At 45.4% G+C, this 18393-nt stretch overlaps 1 protein-coding gene across 1 annotated transcript in view; it reads right to left on the bottom strand.

Annotated features, from left to right (window-relative positions):
- MOSPD3 (motile sperm domain containing 3) overlaps window positions 1–18393 on the bottom strand; it is a 112556-nt gene that overhangs the window by 46096 nt on the left and 48067 nt on the right. The window contains exons 3-4 of the mRNA XM_085639811.1: window positions 17384–17459; window positions 3289–3506 (exon numbers count right to left, since the gene is read on the bottom strand). Of these exons, the coding sequence (XP_085495937.1) occupies window positions 3289–3506; window positions 17384–17459 (294 nt within the window). The remainder of the gene's footprint in view (window positions 1–3288; window positions 3507–17383; window positions 17460–18393) is intronic.

The raw sequence follows: 18393 nt of genomic DNA, 5'->3' as shown, positions 1-18393 counted from the left end.
TGTGCAGAAAGAAAAGAGAGAGAGTGTCAGGGGCTGAATCCTGCAACAGAAGCATTCACCACAAGGACTTTTACTAAATCACACAGAATGTGATCCTTCCAATAAAACATCCTACTGCTGCTACAAGAATAAATATATGTGCCTTATGGTATGGAAATAAGGAGAGGGGGCTTTCAATATTAGGGACTATTAGCACATTATTACCTAATTCCTCCCTTTTATTAAACCCCCTTTTTATCCTTTACCAACTAGGAGCAAGAATAAACTCATTTACGCTCACTAGCTAGGTAACTTTTAATTAACCCGCACCACTCCCCTCTCACTGCACTACACACAGTCTTCACTAAATAGTGCTCCAACGTAACTGTCGCAAGTCGCAGCACGCCCCAACCAGTAGATGCTTGGGATGGCCCCAATGATGAAGCATGTCACCTAGGGGAAACCTTTGGTGAGAGAGGGGACTCAAGAAAAGTATTTTATTTTCTCTATTTGAGGTGCGTCTTACTCACTAAGTAGACCCCTCCTTTCCCATCTAGCTAGGTTCTCTGATGTCGGATCTTTTTTTGCGTTATTTGCCTTATGGTATGGAAACATTACCCACACCGTATGTTACCTGCAGATTAAATGCTTGAATGAAACAGGGGTTCAGTAACAAGTTTTATATGGGAGAGAGGGGCAAAAGAGAATTCCAACAAAATTAATTCAGACTTTACACACCAGGAAAAGCCAGTTTTCAACTGCACATTGTGTGTACTTCCTGTCTCCGTCCTGACATGTTTTAAGCTTTGATTCCAAACATAATTGCTATTGTTTGAAAATGATGTGATGTGATGTCTCTACCTATAGCGTATACTAGAGTGAGTCAAAGCACAATAACAACCCAATTGAAAGGCATTTTGTGTGAGCCACATTTCTGGAGCTCTGGCTAGGATGCAGCACCCAGTGAACCGATGGGTGGGGGTGTCGGGGGGCTAGTGGGGGAGGGACAGGAGTCTTGCTTCCTGAACAGCAGAACAGGACTTACTTTGCCCGTAAAAAGGCTATGCTCAAAGCATAACACAGGTGTTTCTAGGCACACTGAGGGCTGTGAAATGCAATTACCTTAATGATAAGTCTATTAAGGTAATTACATTACACGAGTCCCTGAACGTGCTCCAGCAAGGAAGTCTGTGTGCAGGAGCAGCATGAGGGTCTTCATGGCGCTCTACAAAGCAGGTGCCATGCATAAGGCCCTTGCTAGGGCCCTTGCTTTCATGCTATCAGAGGCTGGGCAGCGTACGGAGTTAAGTACTTACTAACGGTAATAACACTGCCCAGCCCCTGACAGTGCTGGGCTGCACAAGTATCCCTCAATGCATCGGAAAGAGGAATGCTTCAGCCTTTTTTTCAAATCTAGGGCAGATGGACACAAAACAGCGAAAATAAAATAAATTACTTGAGATTTCAGATGTGCTTGGCACAGATTGAAAATCAATCACCGTCCCCATACTTAGTATAACCAGGGGCAACTTACAACCTGATTTCTCTTTTCAAAGAGAAAGAGTGAACTTTACTGACACGATTGGTTTCTTGCCCTGAGAAACACGCCCCAAGCAAAACGCTGCTAGTGCTTGATGAAAAGAAAAAAAAAAAACAGCTAAACCACCAATCTTGATCCTGGGATGACCTCAATGAGTGCAGTAGTAAACAATGACGCCCACCAACCCCCGTGTGTCCCTGGTGTGGGCTTCTACGCAAAGCTGAGGGTTCCACACCCCACGGATGTATAAACTGCAGAACATCTGAATGAGTGCAATGAGTTAGTTGGCCAGGCCTCATTATATATAATGAATTCCTTACTAAATTATGCAAAATAACCCTTGCATATACTGGACCCCTCACAATCAGGTTTCAGAGCCAACCACAGCACCGACTCAGCCCTGACTGCCGCATCGGACGACATCTTCACATTACTGGATAGAGGAGAATAAGCCGCCCTGATCCCACTTGACCTCTTCGCAGCCTTTGACACCGTCTCCCAACACACACTCATCAAACGGTTACACCAGGTCGGCATCAAAGACGACATGCTCAGATGAGTGGCATCCTTCCTCACGGAACACACCCACAAAGTCCGACTACGCCCTTCACATCGCAAGCCAAGCACAGCATATGCGGCATTCCCCAAGGCTCATACCTTAGCCCAACACTCTTCAACGTCTACATGTCATCACTCGCAGACATCGTCAGATCGCACAACATCATCTCCCGAGCCAACGGCACCCAGCTAATTCTATCACTCTCAGCCGACCCCATCACAGTGAAGACTAACTTCCATAACTGCATGAAAAGCATATCAGCCTGGAAGAAGGAAAATAGCCTCAACACAGACAAGATGGAAGTCCTCATCTTCGGCAAACACACTGCACTCTGGGATGACTCGTTGTGACCTTCAGAACTCGGACCCACTCCCACGCCTGAAGACCACGCCTGCAACCTTGACATCGTCCTCGACAGTAAACTATCTATGAAATGCCAAGTTAACGCCATCGCCTCAGCCTGCTTCCACACGCTCTGCATGCTCCACAAGATTATCAAATGGCTTCCCATCAACACCAGGAAGACTGAAACGCAGGCCCTCATAATCAGCCAACTAGAATACAGCAACGCACTCTACGCAGGGACCACCTCCAACTTCATGCACAGACTTCAATCGAACACAGTGGCCAGACTGATCCTCAACCTGCCCAAGAGAACCCACATCACCAAGCACCTGAAGGGCCTCCACTGGCTTACATTTCAGAAGAGTTGTCACTTCAAGCTCCTGACCCATGCCAACAAAGCCCTCTACAACCAAAGAGCCACTGACATAAACCACATCCTACACTTGCACCATTCACCCAGGAACCTCTGCTCCGCATACCTTGCAGAGATCCCCCGCATTTGCCGCAGCAGAGGAAGATCTTTCTCCCACCTAGCCACCAAATTCCTGGAACACCCTCCCCCCTCGCTCACCAACTTCAGGAAAGGACTGAAGACCTGGCTCTTCGATTGAGTCCGGCAGCAAGCGCTTGGATACTTCACACACATTCAGTGCAATGTATGGGTGCAGGCAGTGCTGTTCCCACATTCCGCTCCCTAACTAGCTGCCAACTCTGCTTATCACACACCCAGTTGTCTGAATGTCTGTAGGCTGTATGCATCATGCATTGTGCTTGCTGCTTGGCTGCCGACTATGCTTCACACACATTTAGCACTGTGTGTGGCTGCAGGCAGCGCTGCTCCCACACTCCCACGGACTATGCTTACTTTGCTGCACTGGGAGAATGTGCTGTGGATGCCATGGTAGACTGTCTCTTAGAGGCCTTCCCTGAACGGTGGGACTCTGCTCCCTCTTCGTCGGGTGAAGAACTGCAATGATCTCCTTTCGGCCCACGTTCCTCCGACTTCCTTCTTCATATACTTCTATTCGAAACTTGTCCGGAGTGCCATAGTAGCGGGCACTAATGTCCTTGTGCCGCACAACACTGTAGGAGACAAGAGAGGTAGTCTATTCTGTCAGTGTTAACATATTGCACACTTTGTGCACCTCAAAGCCTACAATGAATGTATCTAATGCACATACAGTAACAATCGGCAATTGGATTATTTTACAACACGCTACCCAATGAATGACATCAACAGCTAGTTAATCTCTGACAGAATATCTCCTGAGCCACCACAACGCCCCAAATTAAGTCATCAGCTATATACACCTAGAGGTGAACAGAATATCTTTAGTAAGGATATGTTAACCTTATCTAGGAACATGGGAACACTGAATTTCTCAATATAACATTCATAGAATAAAACCAGTGTATTCCTTTACCAATTCTCAAGAGGGTCCTGGTAAAAAAATTGATCATTACAATATTTGTATTCTCCTGGAACGTGGCCTGAGTATTTGCCAGTGGCTGAAACTTTTGCAAACCTTCCAGCAGTCACTTTTGGGTTTGAATGAGACACCCTAACAATGATGGCTATTCCCAGATGTGGGTCTCGTGCTCCCTGTGCCACATGATCCAAGCTACTGATCAGAGATGAGACTCAACAAGGCTGAAAGTGTCTGGTGTGACGTGTTCCCTTTCAGAGGGGACCTGGCTGGGCAGTTCGGGCTGGACTGTTCCTTTTGGGGCAGAACCAACTTAAATGTCTTGCCCTGGAGTGTCACAAGTGAAAAGTTATCCACTAAAATGCAGCCCGATTGACTGCCAGTCCCGGACACTTTGGCAAGCATTCTACCCATAACTTTTATGTTTCAGTGTTACTACCCATGTAGAACTTCAGCACTTTGGATGTGGAATTTCTAAACTATCGACAAAGTGTAAATCTCGGTTGTTCACCAGTGGGTCAGGTGCCTGTTAAATTCACCCACAGGTCTTTGGGGGAGATCTGCTCTTTTGGATTGTACTTGGTTTCCAGGGCTCATTTCCACCCTTTCTTTCACATTATTATTTTTGGAACTGTGTAAAGCGATCCTTTATCCTCAATATTTCAAGTTAGAAAGCCTTACGGACAAGTGCCCCAAAAAGGAGGCGGCGAGAGTTCGAGGAGATTACAAAGCCCAACGTACTAACCTGGTATAAGTTTCCGCACATTTCGAATAGCGTTTGTAGTCCATAGAAATAATTATTTTAGTTTGCACCAGGAACTTGATACTCCTGCCTATAGCTGCAATGTTTAACAAGTTAATTACTGATGGTAGTAACAGCAGACTTATTAAAGCATAACAAACCAATGAATGCGAGCGCTGTTCACCCTAACGCTGATGGAGCACATGAAAATATTTTGGTCTCATTTACAAAAATTAACTAAATCCGATTTGGGTCATTAGTAGATCTGTCTGTAAGAGCGAACACAAAGCTGTAGAAAGGCAATCGAGCGGACAAAACAACTATATGGAGACCCAGTGGATAAACTTGTATGAGACTGTCAAACATTGACTTTCATTTTAAAGTTTGTAAAGCACTGTGTATGCCCATAGGCGTCTTGGCGCTGCCATCTGCATGAAGGTTGAGACTGCCTGTAGTCTAAATCTACATGGGAAGAGTAAATAATCAAGAATTTAGATGTTTTCTGAAAATCTGCAGATTTGCCTGACTTCTCAAATGCCACGCATTTGATTCCACGGAAGGGAGGTAACACAGGTGAAGCTTCTGCCTCCCCAAGAGGCTTTAGCTGAACAAAGGCATTTTTAGTGGTACAACATGAGATTTTGTTTTTAAGAAAAACAGTGCTGGTATTATTGGGGGCTTTATGTGCTATGCATAGCGCCTTTAAAGCTGCTCTCTTTTTAGCCAGTGTAATTCTTCCAAAGCTTTTGAGACTGGTTCGGATTTCCTGATGTTCCTAAGGAGCCAGACTGCTGCATTTTGCAGGCTCTGAAGTTTTTTTTTTAAATGCCTTGCTGCGCACCAGCGTATAAGCCATTGCAGTAGTCCAGGCTTCATGGCACAAGAGAAGGGGTTACTGTTTTCTGCAGATCAACGGGTAAGCAGGGGAGAATTTTCTTCAGGGTTTTTAGAATGAAGAAACATGAAGACTTAAGTAGACTTGTCTGATCTATAAAAGTGAGGTTGGAATCAAAAATAATTCCTAAGTTCCTTATTATCGATACCGAGGCAGGAAGAGAGCCGAGGGACTGCGGCCACCAAGAGTTATTCCAAAAGGAAGTGTCCCGTCCAATAAGGAGCACCTCTGTCTTTTCGGAATTCAGTTTTAGACAATGGCTGCTTATTCACGGATTATCTCAATCATTCAGTTCTTGAAATGAGAGGCACCTCGCCGATGCTGTTAGTAATAGATACCACAATTTGGGTATCGTCCGCATAGAAGCTAGTCGAAAGCACAAGTTTCTTACCTTTGGTAACGAAATATCTGTAAGAAATATTAGTTAGTTATAGATGCCTTACCTTAGAATTACCCCCTGGTGTCAGACTGGATCCGGAAAGTTTTTTCGTCAGCAGTACCTCTGCGCGTCGCAAGGTGGCGTCGGCTTCACGTTCGTCATCATGGTTGCTGGGATGACGTCGCGGGAGCTAATTAGACGCCGCCCTCGCGTGCTGACGTCAGTTCTGTACACGACTTTCCGCACCAGAAACGCAGAGCCATGCAAGACACTGACCATTGGTGCACAAAACTAGGGCCCTGAAAGGATATCCTTAAACCTAGAAATCAGTTCGCAGAATGGGGCGAATGGGTGGGGCGGTAAGAAATCTATAATTAACTAATATTTCTTACAGATATATCGTTACCAAAGGTAAGTAACTTGTTCATCTGAAACAAACACGTTAAATATAGATTCCTTACCTTAGAATAGTTACCCCAGCAATACCAACCCCAGTGGTGGCTCTGCGAACCAAGATCACACTAGGAAGTCCTGGAGAACAGAATGGCCAAAGAAGCCATCTCTCCGGACTTGGCTGTCCAGGCAGTAGTGTTTGGTGAACGTGTGCAGCGATGCCCACGTGGCCGCCTGACTGATGTCATTCAGAGGCACTCCTCTTACCAAGGCAGTAGTGGCTGCCGTCGCCCTGGTGGAGTGAGCGTGTAGCCAGAGTGGAGGCTCCTTTTTAGCCAGAGAGTAACAAGCCTTAATACAGAACACGACCCATGGAGAAATGGTGCGTTTGTGTATGGCCCGACCCTTCTTTGCACACACGTAGCCAACAAAAAGTTGATCATCCACCCGGAACTGTTTTGTGCGATCCAGATTGAAGGAGAGCAAACACTTTGGGTCCACACGGTGGAGCCTCTCTTCTTCCTTTAAAGGATGCGGAGGCAGAAAGAAGTTGAGCAAAGTGATGGTCTGCTCGATGTGGAAGGCAGTGACCACCTTAGGAAGAAAGGATGGACGGGTCCTGAGAACCACCTTGTCCGGATGAACAGACAAGAAAGGAGGTTTTGAAGAAAGAGCCTGGAGCTCACTCACCCTCCTAGCGGAAGTGATGGCTACCAGGAAAGCAGTCTTAAGAGTTAAGAGACATAAAGGACAGTTATGAAGCGGCTCAAAGGGAACGCACATTAAATAAGTTAGCACAAGATTCAAGTCCCACTGAGGCATAACTAATGGAATTGGAGGGAAAAGATGAGTTAAGCCTTTCAAGAAACGGTTAACTACCGGGGACTTGAAGAGAAGGCTGATATGGCAGCCAAAGGAAGGTAGAGATGGCAGAAAGGTAGCCCTTGGTAGTGCCTACAGCAGAGCCCTGCTGGGCTCAAGAGAGAAGGAACAAGAGTACTTCAGAAGCCTTTGCTGTGCACCATGCCACAAATTTGTTCCACTTGCAGGCGTATACCCTCTTTGTGGAGAGATGCCTGGCTGCCAAGATTACGTCACAAACTTCAGGAAATGCATGGTGGTACCTACCGGAAGTGAAAGGTCACCCGGTCGGGTTGGAAGCAGAAGCTTACCCGGAATGGAATGTGTGGGGCACCAGAAGTGAAAGGTCACCCGGTCGGGTTGGAAGCAGATGCTTACCCGGAACGAAACGTGTGGTTGCACCGAAAGTGAAAGGTCACCCGGTGGGGAAGTAAATGATGGCCGGCACTGAATGTAGGGCACAGTGCTTCTGGCTATGGTACAGAGGTCACAGGCTTTTCAAATAAATGGAAGTAATGCATGTGGAAGGATCGCTTGTAAGTTTAAACAGCCTAATAAACTGCGGCCTCAATTCTGCTATAATGTGAAATTGGTGTGGCCTAAGTTGGGGGATCCGGGTGGGGCGAACAGGTGGGGGGTGCCTTCACTATGCATGCAACGCTTTCCAGATGCTGCAGTTAAAGGCCAAGGGAAAGTCGTTCACATACAAGAACTTCCGCCAGGGGTTGGCAAGCAACGGCTCGGAAACTCATCACGGCACACTGACCCGTGTCCCTTTGCATCACATTTGAGTTACATTTAGCAATAGCAAGAATGCTTGAAACGCCGTTAAAGATTGTGTCATCCGCTGAAAAACCACAACCGGCTGCTAAAAGTGCATGAGCATAAGAGACACCGTGCATGTGCACATTCTCCAGTCCGGGTGGGCGAGCCGGAAAGGAGACAGGGAGGGGACCAAAAAGCCTCTCTGCAAATGAAATGCGAGCGTTTTACATAAAGTGTGACGCGGGCAAATGAAAAGCGTAGATTGAACTTCCACCCCACTTACAAAAGAAAAACGACGACAATAGATCTCAAGCATTTGCAATGCAATAGGTCTCGCATTTACGCAAGTTTAAGCTATTGACATTGTGCATGAAAATGCCTTTTTTATAAACATAAATAAAAGGCATTGTCATTTACAATGCCAACAGCTTAAACTCGCGTAAATGCGAGACCAATTGCATTGCAAATGCTTGTTTTAAAAAGCCTCAATATTTGAAAATTACATCCTCCCACTTGCAAACAGGAACTTAGTTTCCATATATTTAGCCCCCCCCCCCCCCCTTCAAAGAACTTGTTTGCTCGCACAAGGGAAAAATGCCAAATCGGTGGTGGAATGTAACAAACACGTAAAACATATGTAACATACATGCATCTTCTGTTCATGTGAGTTAGGGCCTACATCATCTTCATTGGCTTTTGGCTAGATGTGCGCTATAGAAATACTACATACATACGTACACACATACAGACATACATACAGACATACCTACATACACACACACATTCAGACAGACATACCTACACACATACACATACAGACATACATACATACACACATATACATACTGACAGACATACCTACATACAGACAGACATACCTATATACATACATACATACAGACATACCTACATACAGACATACCTATATACATACATACAGACATACATATATACATACAGACATACATACATACAGACATACCTACATACATACAGACAGACAGACCTGCATACACACGCAAAAACCAGTAGATAGGGTTGTCCAGTAGAGATAGAGCTGGTTTTGGTAGCTGGGTGGTCAGGGTTCCTATTGTAAACAGGGGCCTGAAGATTGAAGGCTTGAATTTTGTAACTCAGTCAGCCTTTCATTCTTTTAGGGCTTCAAAATGAGCACCGCTGAGGGCTGCGTGTGGCGCAGTAATCCAGATGTTACTGTTCATGAGAGATACCGTCTGCATTGAGATTGCCACTCATGGGGAGATATCACGACTTGAAGTTGAGAGGTTTATCTGCGCAAAGAATCGAAAACGCCCATGTGAAAAAACTACTGAGAAACATACGGGAATCGGGCGAGCTAGTTTCGTAATATTCTGAATTCCCACAACAAAGTAATAATTATACTGAGGGTTTTGGTCCCTCCAGGCGCTAGAATGTACACTAAACTCTCGTATCACCTGTAAGCTGCCCCGAGTTGGAAAATGCCTTTTAACATTGCTATTAAACTGCAAGAGTCTGCTAACAAGAGGTAGTAATGATTAGTAAAGCAAAGCCGGCACGATACGGACATCCGCGCCTTACTGCCCAGCGAAGACACGGACAATGTCCTCTTCTTTCCTGTGCTGCCAGCTGCCCCCCCCCCCCCCTCTTTCTATTATTTCCTCTTTCTGTCATGCTCCTCACTTACTGAAAACCGTGACTTGAAGAAACGGTTCACAACCTCTTTCCTTCTTTTATTTAGTTGCTTCCTTCTGAAATGGATCCAAAAAAGAACAAGCTGTCTCCGTGGAGCCGACAGGGACGGACAGTAATAGCATGTAATGCGCTTGTGAGCGCGCGGTGGGAGCCAGAGACGATACACCATGTGGACGCGCCGGTGGGAGCGTGTGAAGCAGAGGAGACACCATGCGCGTGAACATCTGATGTCCGTGCGCGCACATGGTTTGTCTCCCTTCGCTAGGAAAAGCCACATCAATAGAGTCTCGCCAAGCACTGCGCTGCGTTCGCTAGGTGAAACCTAAAAACAACGACAATAGATCTCGCAAGCGAGCAGCGCATGCGCTGCGACGCCAGCGAGACCTAAAAAGGAGGCGTACACAACTGGGATGTGCACAGGATTATCACCTATCTGGATTTTGTGTGCCAGGGTTGTACTTGACTGCTTTCAAGATTGGGTGCGGGATATAGGCATTTTACCCCCCCTTATACAAGGTTTAGAAAAAATTAAAAACATGATCTAGCACCGACAATGTAACTACATTATCAGCGATGGGCAGGAGAACAAGTGGCCTAAAAGAGCTGGGTTATTCTTAAATTGCACTAATTTTGATTTTGTATTCAATGCTGTGGATTACAGCAGACTCTGGGGAAAAAAATCACTGGGACATCAAATCATCTTTGCGTAAAGATCTGCAACAACTTTAATCCAACATGACTAAATGGTTCTTGATATTTTTCTGGCAGGTTTACAATGATCTTTAGTCAAATTACTCATATACAATCTCCAAAATACATTTACCACAAGTATACCTAAAACAAAAATCATGATAACAGGCACTAAACATGTCAACACTAATATCTCAATGTTAAAAAGGCTAGCTTCTGTACTCAGTACACTAACCTAGTACCTGGAGTCCAACAATGGAACCTAGACTTGTTCGCAACATCAGAGGCGTTCCCTTCAGCATCTGACCTTGCTAAATTATTCAGAAGCCCTGGGTACTCAATCCTGGAAGTCTGTCTAGTAGAGCAGATCCCTATGTATTGTATGATGCACTGTACACTGGCTTTACAATATGAGAAACTAATGTGTAGTGATTTGCAAATAATGTTTCCTTTACCTTAAGGAGTTCTGTAGGCCACATTAGGCTTGCATTTGGATTAATTTTAATTTTTGGAAAAACAATATGTTTTTTTTGAAGAATCAGGTGCTTTTTTCTTGTCACTGTTAAAAAGGAATCTGTACAAGGACATGGAACTGACTTTATTCAGGAAGGACACATCTGATCTACGACAAAATATGCCCCACATACATATCATGATTTAGGTTTCGTAAAGAAAAAGGCAGCTGTTTGTATGATGCATGTTTCTTTACGTCCCGGCTTTGAACCGAGAAACTCCTAAGAATAGAGCTGCAATTTCTCCCACACATGTAGGTTATGCTGCATGGGTGAAGAAAATGTAGCACATTTATGGGCGTCTTCATCTTTAGTGTAACCTTGGAAAAATATACAAGCATTTGGAAAGGCAATAGATTTCGCCGCTAGTCTTTTCCAGCGCTCTTTGCTGATGCTGTTCAGAATCAGCAAAAAGGGAAATGTTACTTACTCTGTAAGCATCTGTTCTTAGCTTGCAGTGGTGTAGGTTCACATGCTCGGCATACTCCTGCCATCGAGTGTTAGGCTCGAACATTTGCAAGTTGTTTTCCTTCAAAGAAGCCTTCCGAGCCATGAGCTGTGTTGTGACTACTCTCTCTATGGACAACGGCTCCATGTTAGACTGTTTTTCGCAATGCATGTGAGACTGCTTATTGAGTCTCAAGTGAGACGAGCATGGTACATTGTGCACATTGTGCAGCGTTAAGATGTTAAGAGAAGAGCTCTATAACCAACGCAGACTTCCGAGGAGAAGGGTGGGTGAAGCTTCGAATACCTGCTTACAGGGTAAGTAACATTTTCCGTTCACCACTGTGTGGTTGTAGATACACATGCTATGTATAGACTGTGAATTAGCTCCCTCCTTACGCGGTGGCCAGAGTGAGTTTGACTGCAGAGCACCCCTAGATGTTGCAGTCTTCTGTCCTTCTTTATCTGTTTCAGCATCTCATCAACATGGGGGCTAAAGAGATGCTCCCGTAGAATGGGATATGGAGAAGCTGCTGGGCCTCCCTTTGAACCTGGAGATGCGAAGCCAAGTGTGGGCTCTCAGGACGAGGCTGGTGTTGATGCCTCTAGAGGCTGTGTTCACGGCGCCGACATCATATAAAGAGATGCTCCCCGTAGAATGGGATATGGAGAAGCTGCTGGGCCTCCCTTTGAACCTGGAGATGCGAAGCCAAGTGTGGGATCTCAGGACGAGGCTGGTGTTGATGCCTCTAGAGGCTGTGTTCACGGCGCCGACATCATATAAAGAGATGCTCCCCGTAGAATGAGATATGGAGAAGCTGCTGGGCCTCCCTTTGAACCTGGAGATGCGAAGCCAAGTGTGGGATCTCAGGACGAGGCTGGTGTTGATGCCTCTAGAGGCTGTGTTCACGGCGCCGACATCATATAAAGAGATGCTCCCCGTAGAATGGGATATGGAGAAGCTGCTGGGCCTCCCTTTGAACCTGGAGATGCGAAGCCAAGTGTGGGATCTCAGGACGAGGCTGGTGTTGATGCCTCTAGAGGCTGTGTTCACGGCGCCGACATCATATAAAGAGATGCTCCCCGTAGAATGGGATATGGAGAAGCTGCTGGGCCTCCCTTTGAACCTGGAGATGCGAAGCCAAGTGTGGGATCTCAGGACGAGGCTGGTGTTGATGCCTCTAGAGGCTGTGTTCACGGCGCCGACATCATATAAAGAGATGCTCCCCGTAGAATGGGATATGGAGAAGCTGCTGGGCCTCCCTTTGAACCTGGAGATGCGAAGCCAAGTGTGGGATCTCAGGACGAGGCTGGTGTTGATGCCTCTAGAGGCTGTGTTCACGGCGCCGACATCATAACAATGTGGACATCATTTAAGATGGTTTTTCACTCTGACACCGACTCCTCCTCCCTCTTCCTGTACAACTCTAAAGAATGTCTTACCAGTTCCTCCAGCTCCTCCCACTGGGACCTGCTGTAAGGAAAGGACCCTAACAGATTTGGCTATGTGCCAATACCTGGCTGCCCCTACAGCTACCCATTTACACATGGCGTCCATTCCCTCGCTTTTCTGGTCAGGACAGTGTCTGTGGCTTGTGCGGAGGCCCTCTTTCACGAAGTATGAACTGCCAAGAAGGTAGGAGGAAATTGAGTTTTTATGTACATAGCCTCACCAGGAGCGCATTTGTATTTCTTCTAAACCCTAGTTGTCCCTGCCCTAGCTTTGACTGGCTCCTTGAAGCTGGCCAGGGCAGAATGAAGCATGCCCTTAAGCATGGGTAAAACTGCACTCAAGACTTTGAAAGAGTCTGCACACATCCACTTCTTCCTGAATGATGTGCATGTCGACCTTGAGATACACCACTGCCTTCTGGATGACCTGATGATAGGCTGTGGTATTGTCGGTCAGGGATGCCCTAATTTAGAAGTGGTCTAAGTTGGGTTTGCCTGGGGAGTGGATATTAAACTCTTCCCATGGGGCATTGGTGTGCCTGGGTCTAAGGGTGGGTAATATGGGTCAATGGGGACATACAAGCTCTATTTCCTGCTTGTCTTTCCTTCTAAGAGAAGAATTAAAATAGGAGGCTGTTGCTTTATTGTTCTTTATTTAACTTCGCTTTCGTCCCAATAGGAACATATTTAAAGATAGACAGAGTGAATGTTAATTTTAGTTAATTCTAGTTTTACACAATAAGTTATAAAAACAAAGATTTCACTTTGAAAAGCATTCTGGGGTCCTGGACCTTGGCAGAGATATTCCATGTTTATGAATCTTAATGAAGACTTTACGATGGGACACACTCTATGCAGTTGTGAGCGTGGCGACATACTGAATGCGTCCCACCTGTGGGTTAAGGCTTTACGATGGTGTGCTTGTCATCAAATGCAAGGTCTGGAAGCAATGTCAAAGGATTGAAAACACGCAAATGATGCAATGTCTCTAGAAGACAAAACAAAAAGGTAATCCTGTCTGATCACCCTTCCGTGATCATGAAGTGAGCAGTGAATTCCAATCCGTTAATTAACAGGAGTGCCAGTAGGGATCACAAGTCTAAGTAATGCAGTAATTACTACACACTTCACAAGCTTCCCCTGCCCCACTTAGGGAGGTCAAATTAGCCACAATTTGTGGAGGAAAATGTACAGTTAATTCCATTACAAGCAGAATTAAGTACAGAAAATCCAACTTCTGCATGTCATCATCATGAGGAATTCACCCCCCCCTGGCAAATACCTCACCCTGGGGGATGGGAATTTACCACGTGAAGTAAATACCTCAGAGTAAGGGGCATGGCGGTGTTCTGGTGACAGAAGAAACCACAGGACTGGAAACTGACTGCTATCTCAATGTCAACAGAACTACCAGGAGGCCTTTCAGAAACATAATAAAAGATTAGATTGATTGTATACTAGTTTCATACTACAAAAATGATTTCTTTGTTTTTAATAACTTTTCTCTGGGGTTGAAAAGTCACAATTCCTAGAGAGAACGTCATCTGTTCGAATTACATTCTAGGATTCAAAGGCACATTATCTCGATGAATGACAAACTCCCCCTGGCCCCCAACCATAAATTGGCCATGTTACAACGTATGCGATACATCGCATGCCATTACAACACGGTCGCTACAACGACCGCGTTGTTGCATCGCATACCATTACGACGCAAGTTGTTACAACGACTAGCTGTAGGGGGGGCGCTGGATTTTGGAATAGTATAATTTACTATTCCAATTCCAGTCTGTGAAACAATAGGGAAGGTCTTGGATTTAAAATCCAACACCTTCTGCCCCCTACAGCAATTATTGTAATGGTTTGCGATGTAAAAACGCGGTCGTTGTAACAACCGAGTTGTAATAGCATGTGATCTATCGCATGAGATACAAACAATGTTTCTGCCACCCACTCCCATATGCCCCTTTAAAACCAAGTATGTGACTACTGCAGGCTCTGCTTCAGAAGGGAAACCCGCACCGACGGAAACAGATAACCATCTCTCCACTGCGAGATCCACTTGATTAGGCCATCGTGCTGTCCAAACAGATTCCCGGAGCCCGTCTTAAGACTGGCCGTGCTCATCTAATATATAGATAACTGCGCCCTCGGAGTACACAACGGTGACTTCCCGTATCCCAGACATTACCCGGAATCCACCTTCCTGGTCACTTAAGGCATGAACATACAGGCATGGTTATTTAATGTCCTGATGATCCTAGTATTCTAACGTGGATCGAAACGCCGTCGACACCATAAAACACCTTATACAATGTCTGTAATGCCAGCATTGTTCATGTAAAGGTGTTCTTTTCGATTTGGTTATTGTATTAAGTATCCTTTGCACTAACAAACACTGTGCTTTGCCTGAGCCTCCCTTGAATGTTCCCTATATATTTGTTGTTGTTTTTGATTTTGTAGTAGGATGCAGGCTTGTGTCCCACTTTCATTATTTGTGTCTGTACATTTCTCATAATTTTGACGATTAAATATTTAACCTCTGTCCGGCTGGACAAGTTTACCTAATATAGAACTGACCGCAGCTATATTCATCTGTTCCCGACTATCCCTCAATCCCTAGGGATCACGGTTGTGTAAAATAATTGATTCTCAAGGTCCCTGGCTGACTCCTCTTGGGTTCCCTTGTGGTTTATAAATATATATAAATATCTGAAGGGAATCTGGCATAGCTTAGACACCTATGAAAGACCAAGATACATTATTGCCAAGATGGACATTTTGTGAGATACGTAGGTTAACAGAGATCCCCCTTCGTTGATACTGTAGGTAATTCTACTGGACAGCCAAAAGTGAGTCTCATAGGCAAGAACGGAGCATGCGGGTTACGGCCAATGTCAGAACGTGAGGGTCAGGGGTTACGGCCAATGTCAGAATGTGAGGGTCACAGGCAGGATAAGCACAGGAACATAACAGGAAATGACATGAAATGGAGGTTACAGGCAAGATAAGAACAGGAGCATCACAGGAAATGACAAGAAATGGAGGTCGCAGGCAAGACGAGAACAGGAGGATCACAGTAAATGAACATAAATGGAGGTCGCAGACAAGACGAGAACAGGAGCATCACAGGAAATGACACGAAATGGAGGTCGCAGGCAATATAAGAACAGGAGCATCACAGGAAATGGCAAGAAATGGAGGTCACAGGCAAGATACGAACAGGAGCATCACAGGAAATGACAAGAAATGGAGGTCACAGGCAGGATGAGAACAGGAGCTTCACAGGAAATGACAAGAAATGGAGGTCACAGGCAAGACGAGAACAGGAGGACCACAGTTAATGACAAGAAATGGAGGTCGCAGGCAAGACGAGAACAGGAGCATCACAGGAAATGACAAGAAATGGAGGTCGCAGGCAATATAAGAACAGGAGCATAACAGGAAATGACAACACATGGAGGTCACAGGCAAGATTAGAACAGGAGCATCACAGGAAATGACAAGAAATGGAGGTCACAGGCAGGATGAGAACAGGAGCCTCACAGGAAATGACAAGAAATGGAGGTCTAGGGCAAGATACAAACAGAAGAATCGAGAGCAGGAGCATCACAGGAAATGGAGGTCACAGGCAAGACAAGACCAGGAAGATCACAGGAAATGAAGGTCACAGGAAATGACAAGAAATGGAGGTCACGGGCAAGTTAAGAATACGAGCATGGCAGGAAAGGACAAGAAATGGAGGTTACAGGCAAGATAAGAACAGGCAGATCACAGGAAATGACAAGAAATGGAGGTCAAAGGCAAGACAAGAACAGGAGGATCACAGGAAATGAAGGTCACAGGAAATTACAAGAAATGGAGGTCGCAGGCAAGATGAGAACAGGAGCATCACAGGAAATGACAAGAAATGGAGGTCGCAGGCAAGACGAGAACAGGAGCATCACAGGAAATGACAAGAAATGGAGGTCGCAGGCAATATAAGAACAGGAGCATAACAGGAAATGACAAGACATGGAGGTCACAGGCAAGATTAGAACAGGAGCATCACAGGAAATGACAAGAAATGGAGGTCACAGGAAGGATGAGAACAGGAGCCTCACAGGAAATGACAAGAAATGGAGGTCTAGGGCAAGATACAAACAGAAGAATCGAGAGCAGGAGCATCACAGGAAATGGAGGTCACAGGCAAGCCAAGAACAGGAGGATCACAGAAAATGAAGGTCACAGGAAATGACAAGAAATGGAGTTCGTAGGCAAGTTAAGAATAAAAGCCTCGCAGGAAATGACAAGAAATGGAGGATCACTGGAACTGACAAGAATTGGAGGTCACAGGCAAGATAAGAACAGGAGGATCAGAGGAAATGACAAGAAATGGAGGTCACAGGCAAGATAAGAACAAGAGCATCACAGGAAATGACAAGAAATGGAGGTCACACAGGAAGGACAAGAACAGGAGCATCACAGGAAATGACAAGAAATGGAGGTCACAGGCATGGTTAGAACAGGAAATGACAAGAAATGAAGGTCACAGACAGGATAAGAACAGGAGCATCACAGGAAATGACAAAAAATGAAGGCCCCCGGCAAGACAGAAACCGAGGGACACAGGCAAGGACAGAATATGCAGGGTCACAAGTCACTTCCTCGCAAAGTCATGTCAGACTGCAGCTGTCCCCTAATGCTCGAATGAGTACAGACTTACATATCTATACACGACTGAGGCTTCACATGGCCCTCTGCATCCACCACGGTGTACCTGGAAGGAGCTGTGGAAAGGACTGAGAGAAGAACAAGGTCTTAGGTTAGACAATGCCTTTGTTTCGTCCCACAATTATTTCTAGAATAAGCACTCTGAGCCGAGGAAATGTGTTTACAAAGCATTTTAAACCCTTACAAATGAAGGTGACACAATGACTGGCCCGCGCTGCGCACTTTAGGTGTAACAGCTTTTGAGATCTTTGAAAATAATGGACATGGATGCAAATGGAAACCTTGGGAGTGCGAAGATCGTCTCTGCAGCCCTTGATGATGAAGTTAAAAAATGCTGTGTATTTGATGCACGTCATCACGGCTTGGTGCACGAGTCAATTGTTACCCAACAATAATGGTTCGGAGACCAATTAAAATATTGTGCCATGTTTTTTGTGGGGTGCCTGCGTCTAACTTTTTTTTAATTAACAGAAGCTAACAAGAATGGTCATCCTAGGACATCACTACAAGTAATTGTTGGTGTGTGCGCCATTTTCAGACACACCAGCAAATAAGGACTTTTGATTGGTCAGTACACCCTCTAAAAGCAGCCAGCCTGGGACATTCTGAAGCACTTGCTGTGCCAGCAGCCAGCATGCTTCCAGCTGTGCAGCAGAGAAGTAGGCATAGAGCTTTACGAGTTGCACATATAAGCAAACATAATTATATGCTAAAATATTATAGTTCTAATCTACTTCTGCTATTTTTACAGGGTCTACAACAGTGTGGCTTAGAGCAGAGAGGGGGGTAACATAAGCAAAGAAACTTAATATGAGGGTAACACAGCAATGGTTGTGGAGCAGGGCATTTCCACCTCAGCCCTCACCAATTCCAACCAGCACAGCAGAAAACAGGATTCCAAAGGCAGAGATGTTACGAGCATTCTCAGTCGGAAAGCTACACTGGCCTACGTGTCAGCACCCCTCAGTCACTGGAACCTCCTTCCATAAACACACACGTCTT

This window comes from Triturus cristatus, chromosome 12, assembly GCF_964204655.1.
Source record: "Triturus cristatus chromosome 12, aTriCri1.1, whole genome shotgun sequence".
Lineage (NCBI taxonomy): Eukaryota > Metazoa > Chordata > Amphibia > Caudata > Salamandridae > Triturus > Triturus cristatus.
The sequence above is the reverse complement of the archived record's forward strand: the minus strand, read 5'-3'. Positions and strand labels throughout refer to the sequence as shown.